The sequence below is a fragment of the Xiphophorus maculatus genome, chromosome 5 (genome assembly GCF_002775205.1).
Source record: "Xiphophorus maculatus strain JP 163 A chromosome 5, X_maculatus-5.0-male, whole genome shotgun sequence".
Classification (NCBI taxonomy): domain Eukaryota; kingdom Metazoa; phylum Chordata; class Actinopteri; order Cyprinodontiformes; family Poeciliidae; genus Xiphophorus; species Xiphophorus maculatus.
Window position 1 is genome coordinate 19,622,212 of NC_036447.1, and position 15,989 is coordinate 19,638,200.

The 15,989-nt window shown below is 39.4% G+C and overlaps 1 protein-coding gene across 5 annotated transcripts in view; it reads right to left on the reverse strand.

Annotated features, from left to right (window-relative positions):
• Window positions 1-15,223, reverse strand: part of htt (huntingtin) — a 38,666-nt gene extending 23,443 nt beyond the window's left edge. For 3 of the 5 annotated variants that reach the window (XM_023333610.1, XM_023333609.1, XM_023333608.1), the window contains exons 1-24: window positions 14,829-15,223; window positions 13,909-13,992; window positions 12,841-12,961; window positions 11,963-12,022; window positions 11,770-11,849; window positions 10,876-11,014; window positions 10,628-10,769; window positions 9,665-9,843; window positions 9,384-9,588; window positions 9,004-9,051; window positions 8,720-8,797; window positions 6,786-7,168; window positions 4,580-4,706; window positions 4,393-4,508; window positions 4,205-4,316; window positions 3,025-3,162; window positions 1,896-2,054; window positions 1,707-1,804; window positions 1,491-1,630; window positions 1,345-1,408; window positions 1,137-1,237; window positions 886-1,032; window positions 678-798; window positions 64-209 (exon numbers count right to left, since the gene is read on the reverse strand). In XM_023333610.1, the coding sequence (XP_023189378.1) occupies window positions 64-209; window positions 678-798; window positions 886-1,032; window positions 1,137-1,237; window positions 1,345-1,408; window positions 1,491-1,630; window positions 1,707-1,804; window positions 1,896-2,054; window positions 3,025-3,162; window positions 4,205-4,316; window positions 4,393-4,508; window positions 4,580-4,706; window positions 6,786-7,168; window positions 8,720-8,797; window positions 9,004-9,051; window positions 9,384-9,588; window positions 9,665-9,843; window positions 10,628-10,769; window positions 10,876-11,014; window positions 11,770-11,849; window positions 11,963-12,022; window positions 12,841-12,961; window positions 13,909-13,992; window positions 14,829-14,926 (3,086 nt within the window). In that variant the 5' untranslated portion in view covers window positions 14,927-15,223. The remainder of the gene's footprint in view (window positions 1-63; window positions 210-677; window positions 799-885; window positions 1,033-1,136; window positions 1,238-1,344; window positions 1,409-1,490; window positions 1,631-1,706; window positions 1,805-1,895; window positions 2,055-3,024; window positions 3,163-4,204; window positions 4,317-4,392; window positions 4,509-4,579; window positions 4,707-6,785; window positions 7,169-8,719; window positions 8,798-9,003; window positions 9,052-9,383; window positions 9,589-9,664; window positions 9,844-10,627; window positions 10,770-10,875; window positions 11,015-11,769; window positions 11,850-11,962; window positions 12,023-12,840; window positions 12,962-13,908; window positions 13,993-14,828) is intronic. The other 2 variants (XM_023333612.1, XM_023333611.1) reach the window with 1 other exon arrangement.
• Between the last annotated feature and the right edge of the window lie 766 nt (window positions 15,224-15,989).

The window sequence follows — 15,989 nt, forward strand, 5'->3', positions numbered from 1 at the left end:
TTATTGATGAATGGAAAACAAAAACCATTAAGGGAGATTTTATTTTAACAAAGGTTCTCAAACCTGAGTGTCCTGCCTCTGCTGCGGTTGAGACTAGAACGAGAAGAAAAGTTGCTGCTAGAGCTAATGTAGCCACAGTGCCAGCCTGTACTCCAGGTACCAACAGGAAAATTTGATGCTAGAAGACACAAGGCCTCACAGCAGCCAAACTGCAGAGAAAGAAGGAGAATGTTTAAATACCTTACAGGGGTAGCAGTATGTATTTTCCAGGAACATAGTGCCATTTTACAGCACAATCAGGTAGCTGTTACTTTCAGTTGTAATAAAAACGCTATACATATATCTCATATATGACTTCAAAGAAATTTGACTTTGCAGTTTGACGTCTTGAAATTAGCCTCTGTCTATTTAAGAAGCTCCTGCCTTCAGCAAGTCATCACAGCAATGCTCCTCTATTATGCCATTTATGTTTGTAAAGGGCATAATGGAATGTTTCTTAACATGCATAAAAGAATCAAAGCAACACTCCAAATATGTTTCTGATGAGGGAATAACATTATAACATGGTATAAAGCTAAAAAAAAAAGATTACAAATAACATCCCCCCCTTTAAGAAAACACCATCAGAAACTTGCAACAGAGATAATAAATGACTGAGCATTTTTCTGAAAACTTACAGTTAGCGCTCTGGAGGTGGAAGATGTGAAAGCATGGGAGACTGCAGTAACAACTCTGGACAGGTTGTTTTCCAATGAGACATCGGACACAGAGTTAGAAAAGTTGTAGCCTCGATAAGTCCTTAAGGAAAGAGAAAAGTTTTCTCCCATTTACCTTGAAGCCAACTTCAACATACGTGACACTATCCTTCAGTTTCATGAACAATACCTTGTGATTGTACTGACTGTGAACTGGGACGGGGGTTGTGTCTCATGCATAAGTAGCTGCAGGTAGACTGAACTCTGGTCCCGGGCGATCGCCACCACTGGATCTACCTGGCCTTGGTCACAGTCGAAGAACAATCTCGGAACGAGTCTAGAAGGAAGAGGCGCAGGAGAAAAAAAATAGAGATTTGGGTTAAGATCTTGGATTATATAGTGGTGTGGTCTTGTTGTTCAAATACAAAAGAGCTAGCATACCTGCTAACAACTGAGGCTGCCACGTGTCGCACTCTTGGATCGTCGTCTCCCAACAGATAGATCACCACATCATTCAGGACTCTGTCCTGAATCCGTAATCGCTAAAGAAATTCCAACAAATTTAGGACCGCGACAAGTTTCTCGGAATAAAATCTCTCAATGATCCACCTTTACTTTCAAACAAAGAAAAGCCGAGGTGGCAGCATACCCCAGTGAAGTGATGATCTCCTTTGTGCAAAGTTTCAGTTTTTCTCTCCAAGAAATTAATTAATCTAAAACAAGAAAAAAAAAAAAACAAATGTACAATGGAAGCAAAGACACATGTCGGTAGCAGTCAAAAGGAACAAATCTCACCTGAAGTCTAACTCGGACAGAGTTTCCAGGAGCTCAGTGCGAACGAGCCAGTAGGAAGAATCCCGCAGAGCAAAAAGGTCTATCACCAGCTGCAACCCGAGTTCACTCAGCGTACTGCTGCACAGCGTCATGATGCAGTGCTGGAACGCACCACAAACACAGACTCAGTAACACAAACGGACACAAACCACTGACGCTCCTGCAGGCCCATCCTACCCTGACTGCAGCACACGCCATCTTGCAGGTGACCGAGGATTCGTCTTTTAAAGTTTTCTGGAGCAAAGGCACCAAATCCACCAGGGACAGAGGGTTACCTGAAGAGCAGAGTCCAGGAATAACATTCAGCCTCGTATCAGCTCAGCAGTAACTTAAACACAAAAAAAACAAAACAAAAAAGACACAAACCTGTTGTACTTTGCACACCGGCCAGCCAGGTGTGAATATTGTAACGTGTTTTGGTAAGCGCAGCTTGGATGATGGCTCCACAGAGGATGGCTGTGGCCCCTCTGATCTGGGGGTCTCCGTGTTCAATGAGGCCCAGAACATCACTAATGTATTGCTGCTCTGCAATGGCACAGACCAAACAGCTGTCAGACTACAGCTGGCAGAAAAATGATCAAAACTGTTTTCCCTACTCAACAGTTTTGATAATTATCACTAGGGCTGAATTGATTAATCCAATGAAATGTGATTAATCGATGATTGAAATAATCAGTAACTAATTTAGTAATTGTTTCATTGTTAATGCAATTATATAGGGTCAAGAAAAAATCATTTTCTGAAAGAAGAACACAATCGCAGCAGTAATTAAGCCAAAACTGTACATAAAATATATATATATATTGTAATTAAGATTAAAAAATCTTCTCTGTTAGCAGATACATTTTACCCAGAACTCCTCAAGTGGGATAGTTTTAGCTTCACTAAGTTATTCTGTAAAAAAAAATATCACCTTTTGCTACCCAATCATTAATAAATTCATCTAAAAATAAACAGAACAACACCAAACTGTACTGATGTTAAGTTGAGCAGAAAGGTCTGAGCTTTTCACATGTTGATTAAAGAAGCATTTTTTAATGATCTACCATTTACTAAATGAATGCTACTTTGCTGCATTTTAGGCATTTTTCCTTATTTAAAAAGGAATGAAATCATTTATTTGCATCTTCTCTCTGTAGCTAATATTTTATAAAAGAGGCTTAAATGAAAAATCTGCAGAATGTGCCAAATGTTTTATCCAATTAAATCACTAAAATAATTGATTGATTCATCAATATCTAAATCAATCGTTTCTTCTGTCTTTTGTTGTATGTTTTTTTTTTTTTTTTACAGTTTCTATCAATACTTAAACTTTTGCTGGCAAAGTCTGAAACTCCTCTGGTCTTACATATACCTTCCCACCTGCATTAAACCAACTTCACATGTATTCACCTGTTATGGGATTAAGACGACAGCCAACGTTCTTCAACAGATTATGATTTTTTTAACCCAAACACAATCAAAAGAGTTTTGACAACTGAATTTGCCGTCACACCTGCAACTGGGACGCCATCCAGTGGCTCCAGGTAGAGAGAATTAAAGAATGCTTCAGGATGCAGCGCTGCTGCAGCTCCTACGCAGCTGACCGCCAACGCCTTCACACTCACTCGAACCTCTTTATCAGGAATCAACCCTGAAGAAACAATAAACAAACACTTGTATGGCTAGACATAAATTGACAAATATTAACCCTCATTTATTCAACCTTTTGCAAGTTAAAAGCACAAAATTGGTTTCATTGAAATTTTATGCAATCCATAAACTACACACCATCTACCATCTACATTTTCTGTGAAACATTCATATTGTTTAGTTAATCATTTGTAAGTCATATTGTTACCACAATATTCGCTCTGGCAGTCCTATGTAAAATAAATTGTGTAAAGTTAGGATTCTTAATCCTCCAAAAATATAAAATCTCTTCTTTCCAGTCAACTCAGTTTTGTGTATCATCACAACGCAATGAAACCCACAAGGCTGAAACTGTAACATGACTATGTGTGAAAAGGCTTAAGAATAAGAGTATTTTAGAGCTGAAATGATTAATAGATTATGGAAATAACGCTCAACTAATTAAAAAAACAAACATTAATTATTAACTGAGTTAACTGCATACTTTTTTTTGAGTATACAGACTATAAAAAGCCCATTTGATGAAACAACAGCCACAGGGAAGTAACCAAGCCAAAACTGTGCAAGAATAATATATACATCTTGCATATATGAAAAAAAGAAGAAAAAAAATTAAATGTTCTACCTAGAATACCTCAAATGGCATAATTTTAGCTTCATCTGATTCCAATTGTGTAAAGAACAAAATGTCCTTTTAAGCACCTTTTTCTATCATCTAATGTATTTCTAATATTTTACAAAAAAGGCTTAAGCAGTTGAAAGAAATCTTTAGAATGGGCCCATTTTTTAAAATTCTCATTTTCCAAATAAATAATGGAATAATCGATTACTAAAATCATTAGTTGCATCCTCAACGTATTTTACTTTGATAGACCGGCGTCATAATAACTTTCATTATACTTTGATTTTTTTTTTTAAATCCTAGGTTTATGTTAATAAACTCTTAAATATTAGAAAAGATAAAATTGTAGTCTAGTATCCAGCCTAATTTTGCAAATATATACATATTCAATTTCAAGCCGTTGCTTGAAGCAGCTGCTCACCATTCTTGTGTCCTCTGAGAAGAAAGGAAGCAGCAAGAAGTCGCACACAGTGAACCAGTGGCTCCGCCCCCTGGTCTGTGTAGTGTCCAATCGGACCCTTTATCCGTGACGGCTGCCAGAAATTTAACATGATCAGAAACAAATCGTGATTTTACTTCTTCAATCACTGACCACAGTCGTGGACGTACTTTATTATCAGGTTCGGGTTCAGCAGGCTCATCCTTGGGAATGAAGCGGTCCACGCTGCTGTCTGAACCCTGCCGATTGTGACCTCGGCCATCAAACAGATGAGGCTTACTCAGAGCTGGACACAAAAACATCTTGGTTAGGATGACAGAGACCTACATGGGTTTTCATATTCAGCTGCCTGCCTACCGAGGGCCGACTGCAAGAACGGCTCTGAGGGTTCTTCTTGGGAGGAAGATGCTGCTCCTTCATCTTCTTCATCCTGTAGTGTTCCTATCTGCATGCCGGAGTACTGGCTCTCGCTGCCATCCAGGACCTTAGTTTGACACACAAAACGTCTTCATGAGAGAATTAAAAGTTCAGTTCACAAGCAAAACTCCAACAAAAGCCCAAGATTCTCCCAGTAGGAAAAACACCAGCATGCAAAAGAAACACGTCAAATTTCAAACTACTGAATCCAATTTGCTGAAAATAAGAAGGGTACATGAGAGAGAATCCAAACTTTACATGAAACACGCATTTTGGAAAGGTCTACTCAATCATGCTTGAAAACACAATTTACAGCAAATCAAGTACATACAGTAGAAAGCAGGGAGCTGGTGATTTCACACAAATGCAGCTTCTATAATACAGGGAAAATCAAGCTTTTGCTTTTATTCTAACAGGAATAAGTTCTCATTAGAATATTTTAAGCTAAGCTTAATTTTTAAAAATGTTTGACCAGATGAAGGGACTTCAAATACATGTTGCTTTAATTTTGCTGTTCTCACTGGAGCAAAAGTCTTCAGCAGTATCTTCAAATAACAGAGAATCTGATCTAAGGATGAACAAAAAAAGGAAAAACAACTCTTCATGCTTCATCTTTTACAACTCACTGCAAGCCAGTCACATCCTTGGTCATAACCGCAGTCTTTCAAAAGCATCTGCTTTTTGAGAGAGAATCGTTCAAAATTAGGGAAAAGTAAAGGAGGCATAAGCTACCGTCCATGACAACAAGAGGAAAAGATGCCATCACAACCCAGGAAATTGAGTGCAGGGGTAGAAACGAACAAGCCAACGAAAGAAGAACGAATGAGGGAAGCCAAAGATTTCAGAAACAAGCAGGCGCCTCTCTCTCTTTTCAAATCACCTGACCTTGTCACTAGTGCTAGAAGAGGAGGTGGCATAGAAGGAGGAAGAGGACGAGACAGATAGAGAAGACGACGAGGAGAAAAAAGCAGTGTAGACAGAGGAGCTGCTGCCTGGCGCGTCGGGACCTTCGGTGGGAGTCGGCGAGAGCGGAGGTGGCTCGACTACCTGCTGCAGGGAGGGCCGCGACTGCGGCAAGGTGTGGACAAGGATAAAGAGGGGGGAAGGCAAAACCATTAGAGAGGACAAGAGTTGGTTTGGGGTCTTGTTGTTTTGCGGGAAGAAAATGTTGCTAACCAAAGACTTCAGTGATGACTGTATTAGAGGTGTTTTATGAGAAAACAGGCCTGAAAAGGAGAAAAATATTTCTGACAACTTGTTCCGGTTCTATTAAAATGTATTGTTTCTTAACCCTCACGCGGTCTCAGGTGGAGCACAGAAAACGTCATGGGCAGCTGGAAAGCGTGGGGGTTGTCCTGTCAGACTGTCAATTTCCTGAACTACACACATACAAAAAAAAAAAGCTTGTAAAAGAGCACAAGCGGTCAGTGTGACCCCGCCGGACCTCGCACAGAGTAAAAAACTTTTGTGGTCTTTTAAGACCACGGGAGGATTAAAGATGAACTTCATGGCTTTTTTCCAGGACTAAGTCTTACATTGGTATTTACAGTTTGAACCATTTACTGAATTGCTGATTCCAGTCATTTACAGTTATGTAGCTAAAAAGTTACATTTTGATTTAGCCATTAGGGTTCATAAACATTTGCTAAGTAAAAACTCTAGACTTTTCCAGACTGATCATCCCAAAGTTTTCTTCCACTTGACCATGGAGAGTCCCACATAGGGACTCTCCATGGCCTTTTGGCAAGCTGTTGTCAAGTTGATCTGACTTTTAATCAACAGCGGCGTTCTCACTGCCTCTCTCCCATAAAGCTGTGACTGGTGAAGAACAACATTTGTTGTCTGTCAGCCGCTGAAGCTTGTAGCTCCATCAGTGTAGTCAAAGGTGTCCTGCTGATGTCTCTCCTAGTCTCCTTCTTGCTTATTTTAAATGTCATTGGTGAATATAATACCCAAATTGAGTTTTCTTTTCTTTACCAAAAATGGTTTCACAGGGAAATAGTAAGTTTGTGATTTTACTGAGCTAAAAACAAAAGCAGCTTCCCTCACATGTCAGAGTTAATCAGTGTAACTGTAGTTTTCTGTAAACACAAACACACAGCAGATCCATAAGAAAAGCATTTTATAGCAACAGAGTTCTACTGACCAGTTCTGCTACATCCGAAGGTGTCACGGCCGAATCCGGTCCCTCTGTGGTCGTCTGAGAGGAGTCGCTTGGTGGGAGCGATCGATCATTAGTGCCCAGCGCCATCCCGCCTTCGCCGAGCGGCCCCCCGCCTTCAGGGGTGGCATTTTCTGGTGTTGTGTAGTCGGCTGTCTCCGGGGTGACGTTGGCGCCGCTGGAACTTCGACTCAGCATTTCCTCCTCGTTTTCATTGGGTGACTCGGGAGTGCCTGATGCGGATGTGCCGCCTCCGCCACCCTGCTCAGAGGAGGCGCTGAGGTCCACAGAGTCACCAGGCTGCAGCGTGTGCTGCGAAGAGCGCGGCTGCTCTGTGATGATGTCGACCTGAGCAGCAGACGAGCCGTCTGCCGAAAGAACACGGGAAGAAACTTTAAAAACAAAGGTCGTCTCAAAAACTTAGAAAGGAGAATTAACAGACTGTTATATAAAAAGATAAATAAATAAACACTGGAGCACGTGACGATATGTTCTTTGCACATTCTCAAGTTTCTTAACAAGTTTACATGAGGTCCCTCAACACAAAATCATAACATCATATTTTAACATATTTTATTTAAAAATGTTCCACATGTTGCTTTGCTTTAGTTTGGGTGTACAGGGTTTCCCCCAGAAAACTTGCTACGCCCGGTGGTCGGAGAACCGAGGCGGTCCACCGGCGGTCACCATGTTTTTGTATTAAAAGATGTTAAGTCGACAAGAAAAGTAAAAATATTACTGGATAATTATAAGTTACGGGAAAACATCGCCAGCGAAACGCTATTTAAACCCACAACTAGTCTTAAAAACAACTAATCCAAAAATACAATTAAAATGAATATCAATTATTTGCACTCCTGTTTAATCCAAATTAAGTCAGAGGCTCCATCAGGCCCCCTAGAGCTTCAGGGGCCCCATAAAGACTAATATTTTAACACAAACCAGAGATACATAAATGTAACATTTGTTTATTGACATTATCAATGCTGCTAAATTTGATTTAATGGTTTCAGCATACATAAATTAAAATATTTAAAATTATTTAACATTTAAATTTAAGATGTTAAGGAGCTGGCAAGTTTACTAAGTAAAAGTTCAAAGAATAATCTTAACAGTTAGATTGTTTTGTTACCATAGCTATAATCTGATGCTGTGAGTTTAATCTTTGAGTTTGAGCTCTGTTTGTTCCCAAATACAAATTAGTAAACTGCATTTATAACTTATTGCTTTTTAGGTTGGCCAATTAATCTACTTCCCCTCCCTCTAACACAGGAGCTGTTAGAGGTGCTGATGTTTTTAGCAGGAAGAGGGGCCCCTAGGTCAAATTCTGCTCCAGGCCTCATACAGAGTAGGACCGGCCCTGCATGATGAGTCAAATGCGCTGCACTGCGCAGAAACAGAAACTGTTGTGGCTGCTCAAGTTTGTTGCTCGAGTTTTTCTGATCTCCGTGCGGCCGCCCGCATTAACTCTGTCTGACTAAGTGGACAAAGCATTTGATACGGTTTGATGCATCGTGTAACCGGAAAAATTATACTAAAAATAATTTTAAAATAATATAAAACCAGCGTGAAGCATGACATTGAGACGAGCCCAAAAGCTCCGCAAGTGAAAAATTGTGGTGCGCATTTTGAATCCCATCCAAACTAACACTACGCATCCTCTGTAGTGGTGGTGGTAGTATCATGCTACGAGGATGCTTTTTATGACAGGGAAGATGGATGGACCCAAACATAGAAAATCCTGTAAGAAACGCTGTTAGAGCCCAAAAGAGTTTAACTTAAACTTTCAATTAATTACATCAAGGTTTGTGTGAATTTCTGCAATGTATCTTATTTATGTTCCTAGAGCACAACCTTCTGTGTTTGCAGAATTTCATATTATACTTTTTTTTTTTTTGCAGACAATGGAGATGTCTCACCTGTGAAGGCTCCAGCGTTGACTTCTGCTCTTTCGGGATCGTCCTCCAACCCATCCTCTTCTCCAGAAAGAATTTTACCTGGAAAGTTCAGATTTATTCTCAGGTAAAGAGTTTATGATGCATGCAGCAGGAAGATATGGTTGCATACTCTTTTTTTGGAAGAATCGAAACACGTATGGAAATCTACGGCCTTAAGAGACTAAATTGAAGGTATGGTTGCCCAGGACCTCCATTAAACTAGAGAGCGTAAGTCGAGGTGAGCACAACATAAACAAACAAGTCACCTCTCTGTTTCCTGAGAAGAAGTGGACTGCAGGAAGACCCTCCCCCCGCTGCATAAGTCAGGAAAACAGCAAACAGAAACAAGACGTAAGAGAAAAAAGCAGCAAAAGCCGATGGAGTGTTGCAGGAAACAAAGATATTCATACATGGACAAAAGGAGGCGAGTTAAGGAGCAAAGACAGTGACAAAAAGTTAAACCAAAGCAGAAGTTGGAATGGAGAACAGATTGACTAGATCAGTGTGCATGAATGAACTAAAGGCCACCTGAGACAGCCAGTCAACTGGTGCGCTAAGTGCTAGTTGACTGAGTAAATATTTGAAGGCCCATATCGCTAAGCATTAGAGGGATGAACCATCTGTCCCAATAGATTGATGGGATTACCGATGAGCTCCAGGATGCTGCCCGAGCGTGCGCGGCTCTCCGTGTCCTGACGAAACACGGTGGCGTGAGGAATGCTGCCGGCCGTGATGAGCACGTGCAGAAGCTCCGGCGGGGGAGTCCTGAACATCTGCTGCAGGAGCTCCAGGGAGGCTGTGACCACGTTGTGATCCCAATGCTGCGTGTAGTGCAGCGTCAGTTCGTACACCTTCAGACACACAGGAATTATTCAGCTAAAGAGAATGAAAACACAAATACATACAAATAAACACGACTGATCTGACCTGTAGGAGTTGCTCAGGTGTTGGCTGGACATCGGCCTCCTTCCTCATCACTCCAAAGCTCCCTTTGAGGCTGCTGGTGTTGACTTGGTGCTGCAGCAGGGGCATCAGGTAGCGAAAAGTTAGCAGCACCCCCAAAATAAGATGACTAGGGTGTTCATCATCGACTGGAAGCAACAGGCCTAAAGGAGAAGACGTGGCAGATTATGTGTGAGTTAGCTTATTTTTTCAAGTAAAGCAGGGCTGCAACTAACGATTGTTTTAGTTATTGATTCATCTATCAATTATTCAGACAAAAATAATTGCAACATTCAGCAGATTTTTCATTTAAGTCATTTTTTATACATTGGAAAATTATTAAAAGATGCAAATAAGCAATTAAATTCCATTTTTAAATAAGAGAATAAACATTTCATTACCTAAAATGCAATAACGTAGCACTCCCTAACATAACAAGTGTACACTTGATTATTTGTAGAAAAGAATGCTTCTGCAGATAACACAAAATACTAACCACATATTGTTAGTATCTTACTAGCAGAAAGTTCAGCCCCTTCTGCTCAACTTATCAATAACATGTAGATGTGGTCTATTGCTTATTTTCTGGATTAACCAATTCATAGTCATATAATTTCCTCATACAATTTGAACCAGATGAAGCTAAAATTATGACACTTCAGGAGTTCCAGATAGAACATATTTACAGACAAAAATTGTTTTGGTTTTTCTTATCTTAAAAGCAAAATGCTATCTTAATACTGCTCTGACTGTATTGTTCTTTCAGCAATACTCCAGTTAACAATGAATCAATTACTAATTTTGATTACAATTATTTCAATGAATGATTCATCACGATCAATCGTTTCAGTTGCGCTGTAAATCAACAAAATTGATCCTTGTGATGGTAAAACAAAAAAAAAAAAATCACACATCAACTCTGTGTGTTTCAGTCTATGTGTGACCTACCCAGCAGCACATTAAGGAGCCAAGTGTAGAAGTAACTTGTGCGTCTGGAGTGTTGGCACACGCAGACGGCGCAGCTGGCCGCTGTCCGTCTGATGGTGGAAGAGCTGGACTTCAGGTTGGCAACAAACGACTTCAGCAGCACCTGAAAAAAACCACAAAGTTACAGTGCTACAATGACACGTTTCAAAAGTGTGAGGATCACTAACAACAAACATCCAATGAGGAATAAGCTCATCTGAGTCGGATACCTTAATCTCGCCATCGTTAGCAAAGTTTCCCAACGCTGACATGATTTTGGGTATTGCTGCAGCCAGCGTCTCCTGCACGGTTTCCTCCTGACGCTTGGTGATCCGACTGAGACATGGCAGCAGGTTGACCAGGTAAGGTCTGGACCACAGAAATACATGGAACAAACATGACAAAATTAAAAAGATTCACACGATGATGTTTTTCATCCTTACTTGTAAACAACATATTTCCTGCAACAACATATTTCAACTCAAAAGAGCAAAATAATAATGGAAAACAAAAACGAGAAGGATAAAAATGTAGGTCAATAAAACTCTATAGTTGTTGATAATTGACACTGCAATTAACAACTATATGTTCTAATTATTTGTTTTCCTAATGCTAGCTTTATGCAAGTTTCTAAAACTGAAATTTAAGATCTTTTTTAACAATGAATGGAATTTAAGATCTCTGTCACAGCAAAAATGATACAAAAGAAAATTGCAAATAAATAAACCATATGGGTTCGCAATAGAACTGAGTCAATGGCAAAGACAAACACCATCCAGCCAACCGACAATAATTTTGCACTTTCCAAAACAGCGAGCTGGCTTAAATCTTGTTAGCAACGGTATATTAGCAGCTAGTTACCAGTAGCCACAACCGCCTTGAGTCACAGAACACCGTACAGGTGAGTGCACACGACTAAGTTATGCGTAATAGTAAAGTACTGCAAGAAAAAAGAAAAACTACATAGAATGAGACAAAAGAGTTCTTTCAAAACAAAATTTAAGATCTGTGAATAATGTATTTAAGACCAACTTATTGTTTCTCAATTAATTTAAGGCCTTAATTTTAGATACATTAACTGAGACTTTGGTGTCAAAATAAATATTAACATAAGGAAGCATTACCTGCATTTCTGGGGTCGGATGAGGTGGGCGAGCTCAGCAAACCTCCACAAAGCTGCCCTCAGACTCCGTGAGGCACCGTTCTGTTGAGGTATGAGAACCACATTAAACAAAGCACTGAACTTTTACAGTTCTCTTTTGTGACTAAAATGAACTAAACAACAAAACATAACCAGGTCTGAGCCTTAATTAATACCTTTTTAATTTCTTTGTACAGCTCCAGCTGCAGTCTAGGCAAGTTCGAATCCATCAGAGCCTGGGGAGTAAAAAGAGTCTAGTAAGTAGCAGAAATGATACAATAATTATAGTTATCTTAATAACTGTTCTTCTAGTATAACAGTTATTAAGATATTCTGCACAATTACAATTGTATTTTTAGAACAAATGGAATTTACCATGGCTATTTTATTTTTTTTAGTTACAAGCAATTTTAAGATTAAAGACTAAAGTTCAACAAAAAGATCACAAATCTTTGGATGTTCTACTTTGTTACAGGCATGGCTATTCACAAATGTATGTGGAAAGCTAAAAGTTCAAAACAGGAACAATTATCACATCAAGTTCTTCCAACCCCCTATACAACAAACTGCACACTTGCAATCAGGGAAACGTCTTTCTCCAGGCAACAGGCAAAGTCTATTACTATTCTATTCTATTGCCAAAGAGAAGCACATGATTTATCGCTCCAGAGAACATGCCTCCTTTAATACTAAATGTCGCATGTAAATTATCCAAGTTTAGATACAATGTTCACACCTGGAAAAACAACATTATATTTTAGCAGCAGTGGGAATAATTGCTGCTTTTCTGTTTTGAATAAAAGCTAATAGGTCAGGTTATCTGATTTTTGTTTCATATTTTTGTGCAACTGCATACTTTTTCCATATTATCTTATACAAGTTCAGTACGAGTTTCTCTCTTTTCGTGTTAAATAAGAAGAGTTGGTCCAAAAAAGAAATTTGCTAGGTGTCAGATTTTCTCCAAGTGGAAACTAGTTAAAAGTGAACATGAACACAACAACAAAATCCAGCTTCAAAACTTGGACAATGACAAAATTTACAAAATATTACTCACTTTGATGATTTTGTTCAGGCACTCATCAGCCACCATACGGACATCTGATTCACTGTCATCGCTGCAGAGAAGAAACATCTCCATTGCGATCCCGAGCAGTTTCTGAAACTCTGGAGATGTTCTGTTTCCAGGCACCAAAAAAACACAAACAGTCAGGCAATTATTAAGCATGAAGACTTTTATAAATGACTGACTGACATAAATTACCAGAAGCTGCCTCCATTCCTTCTACTGATGTTAGAATCTTCTAATTCTAACATAATTAGAAGATTTGGTCAACGTTACACTAAGGATGCCTTTGCATGTCAAATATTGTAAATGCAGAAGTAAGCAAAAGCTGTCTATAAAAACAAAACGCAACAAAATTGTCTTTTTAATATACAAAACTGGGGCTAGACACTTGAGTGCTGTCATGGTGTGCTTATAAAATAAACCAGTCAGTGCAGCGGTAACTAAATTCTTTAATTTGATCAGGACGGGGCCAATGTTTTTACAGAAATCTGTACAAATAACTAAAATCTTATCTTCAATTTCAAGTTTTTTAATTTTGTTTTTTTCAAGATTTTTTTTTATCACAACCCCTTACCACTGATTTTTGTTCCTGTACCAGTTTTGGCCACGCTACTCTTAAAACACATGACTGATTATTGTCGCTGATAACAAAAATGTAAAAAGTTGTGTAATATTAATAAAGCTTTCTCCTTCTAAGGGAACTGGTTTGTTGTGGTCAAAAACGCATTTCCTAGCAGTAGTTATTTTCTCTGCCTTTGGTTCTAAAACAAATCTAACTCGAAGGCAGCTCTTCAAAGTCTGAAAGAGTATTGTTCCTTCGTCACGTTGTCTTTAAAAAAAATCTCTTGATTTAGGCCATATTTTTGCATGTGTGTAGATATATACAAACATTTTAAATGAATACTGCCAAACAAAAGAATCTGGTTGAGCATTTACCTTCTATACTTAATCTGAAAACATAAACTACAAAAACATTGTAGTAGGATTTCTCCACTGTAGAGTGGATGAGAAAGGCCACTAATGAGAAGGAATTTTAGTCCTTTTATCAGGGCCTACCTCAGAGATTGAGCCACAATGTTTTCACATATCGTCAGGCAATGGGTCACTCTGTCCTTTTTTGTTGCAGCTTGCTCCTTTTTTCTGTAAAAGCATCACAAATTCACAATGTCAAAGAGAAGCAGAGAAGGACGGAAGAAAAGCAGTTATTAATTTCCTTGAACATGTCTTTACTTGCAACCCAACAGATTATAAAAAACTATGCAATAAAAAAAATAAATGTTAATACATACAGTAAGAGACAAACAGAAGCAAGCAAAGGAAAAACAGTGTATTTCAAATAAAAATGGGACTAGAAATACAAATATTACATTTCTCACTAATTTTATTCTGCAGGACTACAAACTTTAATATTAAAATCTAAAATTAATGACTTTGCACCCATAGCTGTGGGTATGCTACTGTACGTCCAATTAACTTATATCATCCATCACAAAGAGCCAGAACAGAATCCTCCCAGCTCTCCATCAGGATGGTACCATTACATCACTCCAATGAGTGAACCTGCCCCCTTTTATGAAGCTACGTTGGTCTGCAGTCGTAGTTTGAAGAGTGTTATACATTTTAAACAGATCGTTCTAAAGCTTTCTGACAAATCTAGATCACAACACAATCAAAGATGCTTTAAATTGGTCTTTCTGACCCCGCACAGGTGCGTGAGCGTCAGTGAATCGGCTTAAGCGTTGATCACAACACATATAAGCTTGGCTGTAACCATGATGAGAAATAGCCCCGCTAATATAATAAAGAAATATTCCTGAAATTCCTTATGATATTAAACAGAAGATCAGATTATGTAGTAATATACAAACTATCCTGGGGAGGAGGGGAAGGGGCGGGGGGGCACTGGCATCGCTAGCGAGCTAGGCTAACTGTAACGCAGCGGTGTCCGTTTTGTGGCATCTAAAAACCACACTTACTGTCTCTGAACGAGCTCCTCTGCTGTCGGTGGTCCCTGCTGTTGTTGAAATGACTTCAGAGACTCAAAGGCCTTCATTAGCTTCTCCATGGTGGCCATTTTAGCAATCCACAACGAGAAAGCTCGCCCGAGAAGCTAATATTTACTATTTGCGCTAACCAGCTAGCGCTGTAGAATATGGTAGAGGGGGCAAGTTAGCGCTAAGAGAGCAGGAGGTGCGTAGCGCGACGAGGGTTAACGCTGCCCGCGGCAGCCGCCACCCGCTCTCCGCTTTCACTTCTGTCAACTTGCCGCTTATTTTCCCACAATGTTAACCCTGACAGAACCAAATATGTGCCGAGAATGTCCCATCTTTGATGCAGCAGCAAATGCGTTCTACCCAGCAGTCACACCAGGAAGTGGTGACAAGTTGCAGCGTCGGGGAGGGACGTAAAACTCAGTGGCCAATCAGTGTGCGGCTTTCTTTTGGCTGATTTGTCAGAGAGCCAATGAACTGCTGCGTTTTTCTGCCTCATGTTATTGTTGCTGTCATGGGACCGTTGAAATCAGGAGGCGGCTGTTTCGCAAAACCCTAGATAGGATATTAAACTGTCAACTGTGATTTTTCTGATAGTTACATGCAGTTTCTTTTCTCGCTTTTTTGAAGGCAGCGCTTAACAAATACCTGAGATCATTGTTTAGAGCATAAGATTAGATTTTAGATTAGACTGACACTCCTTTCGCCTGTCACCCGGATCAAAAATGGCTTTTTGTACAGCCCGCTTATCTATTTCCTCTCTGTTTAAATCGTACACCTTGGCCTATAAACCTGAGTTTTACTGTCAACTTATTAAAGTTTTATCGGCTTACAATGACTGTAGTTATACTTCATGCACACAGTGATCAGAAGTTTACCGCTTATCACTTTTACCAGTGCAGTGTAATTAAAAAAAACAAACTTTGAAGGACTTTAACAAGAAATAAGTGCACAAGGTTAAGTTTATTGTGACTTTTTTCCCCCGAAACCACCCGGAGTCAAAATTATGCAGGCAGATGTGCCTTAGCATAAATCAGAATTTTTTTGTGTGTGTATGGACATCAACTATTCTGGCATAATTATGACTATAAATTTGACCTCTTATAATGTAAGGTACATTTGGACTGCTTGTGGTTGTAGAATACT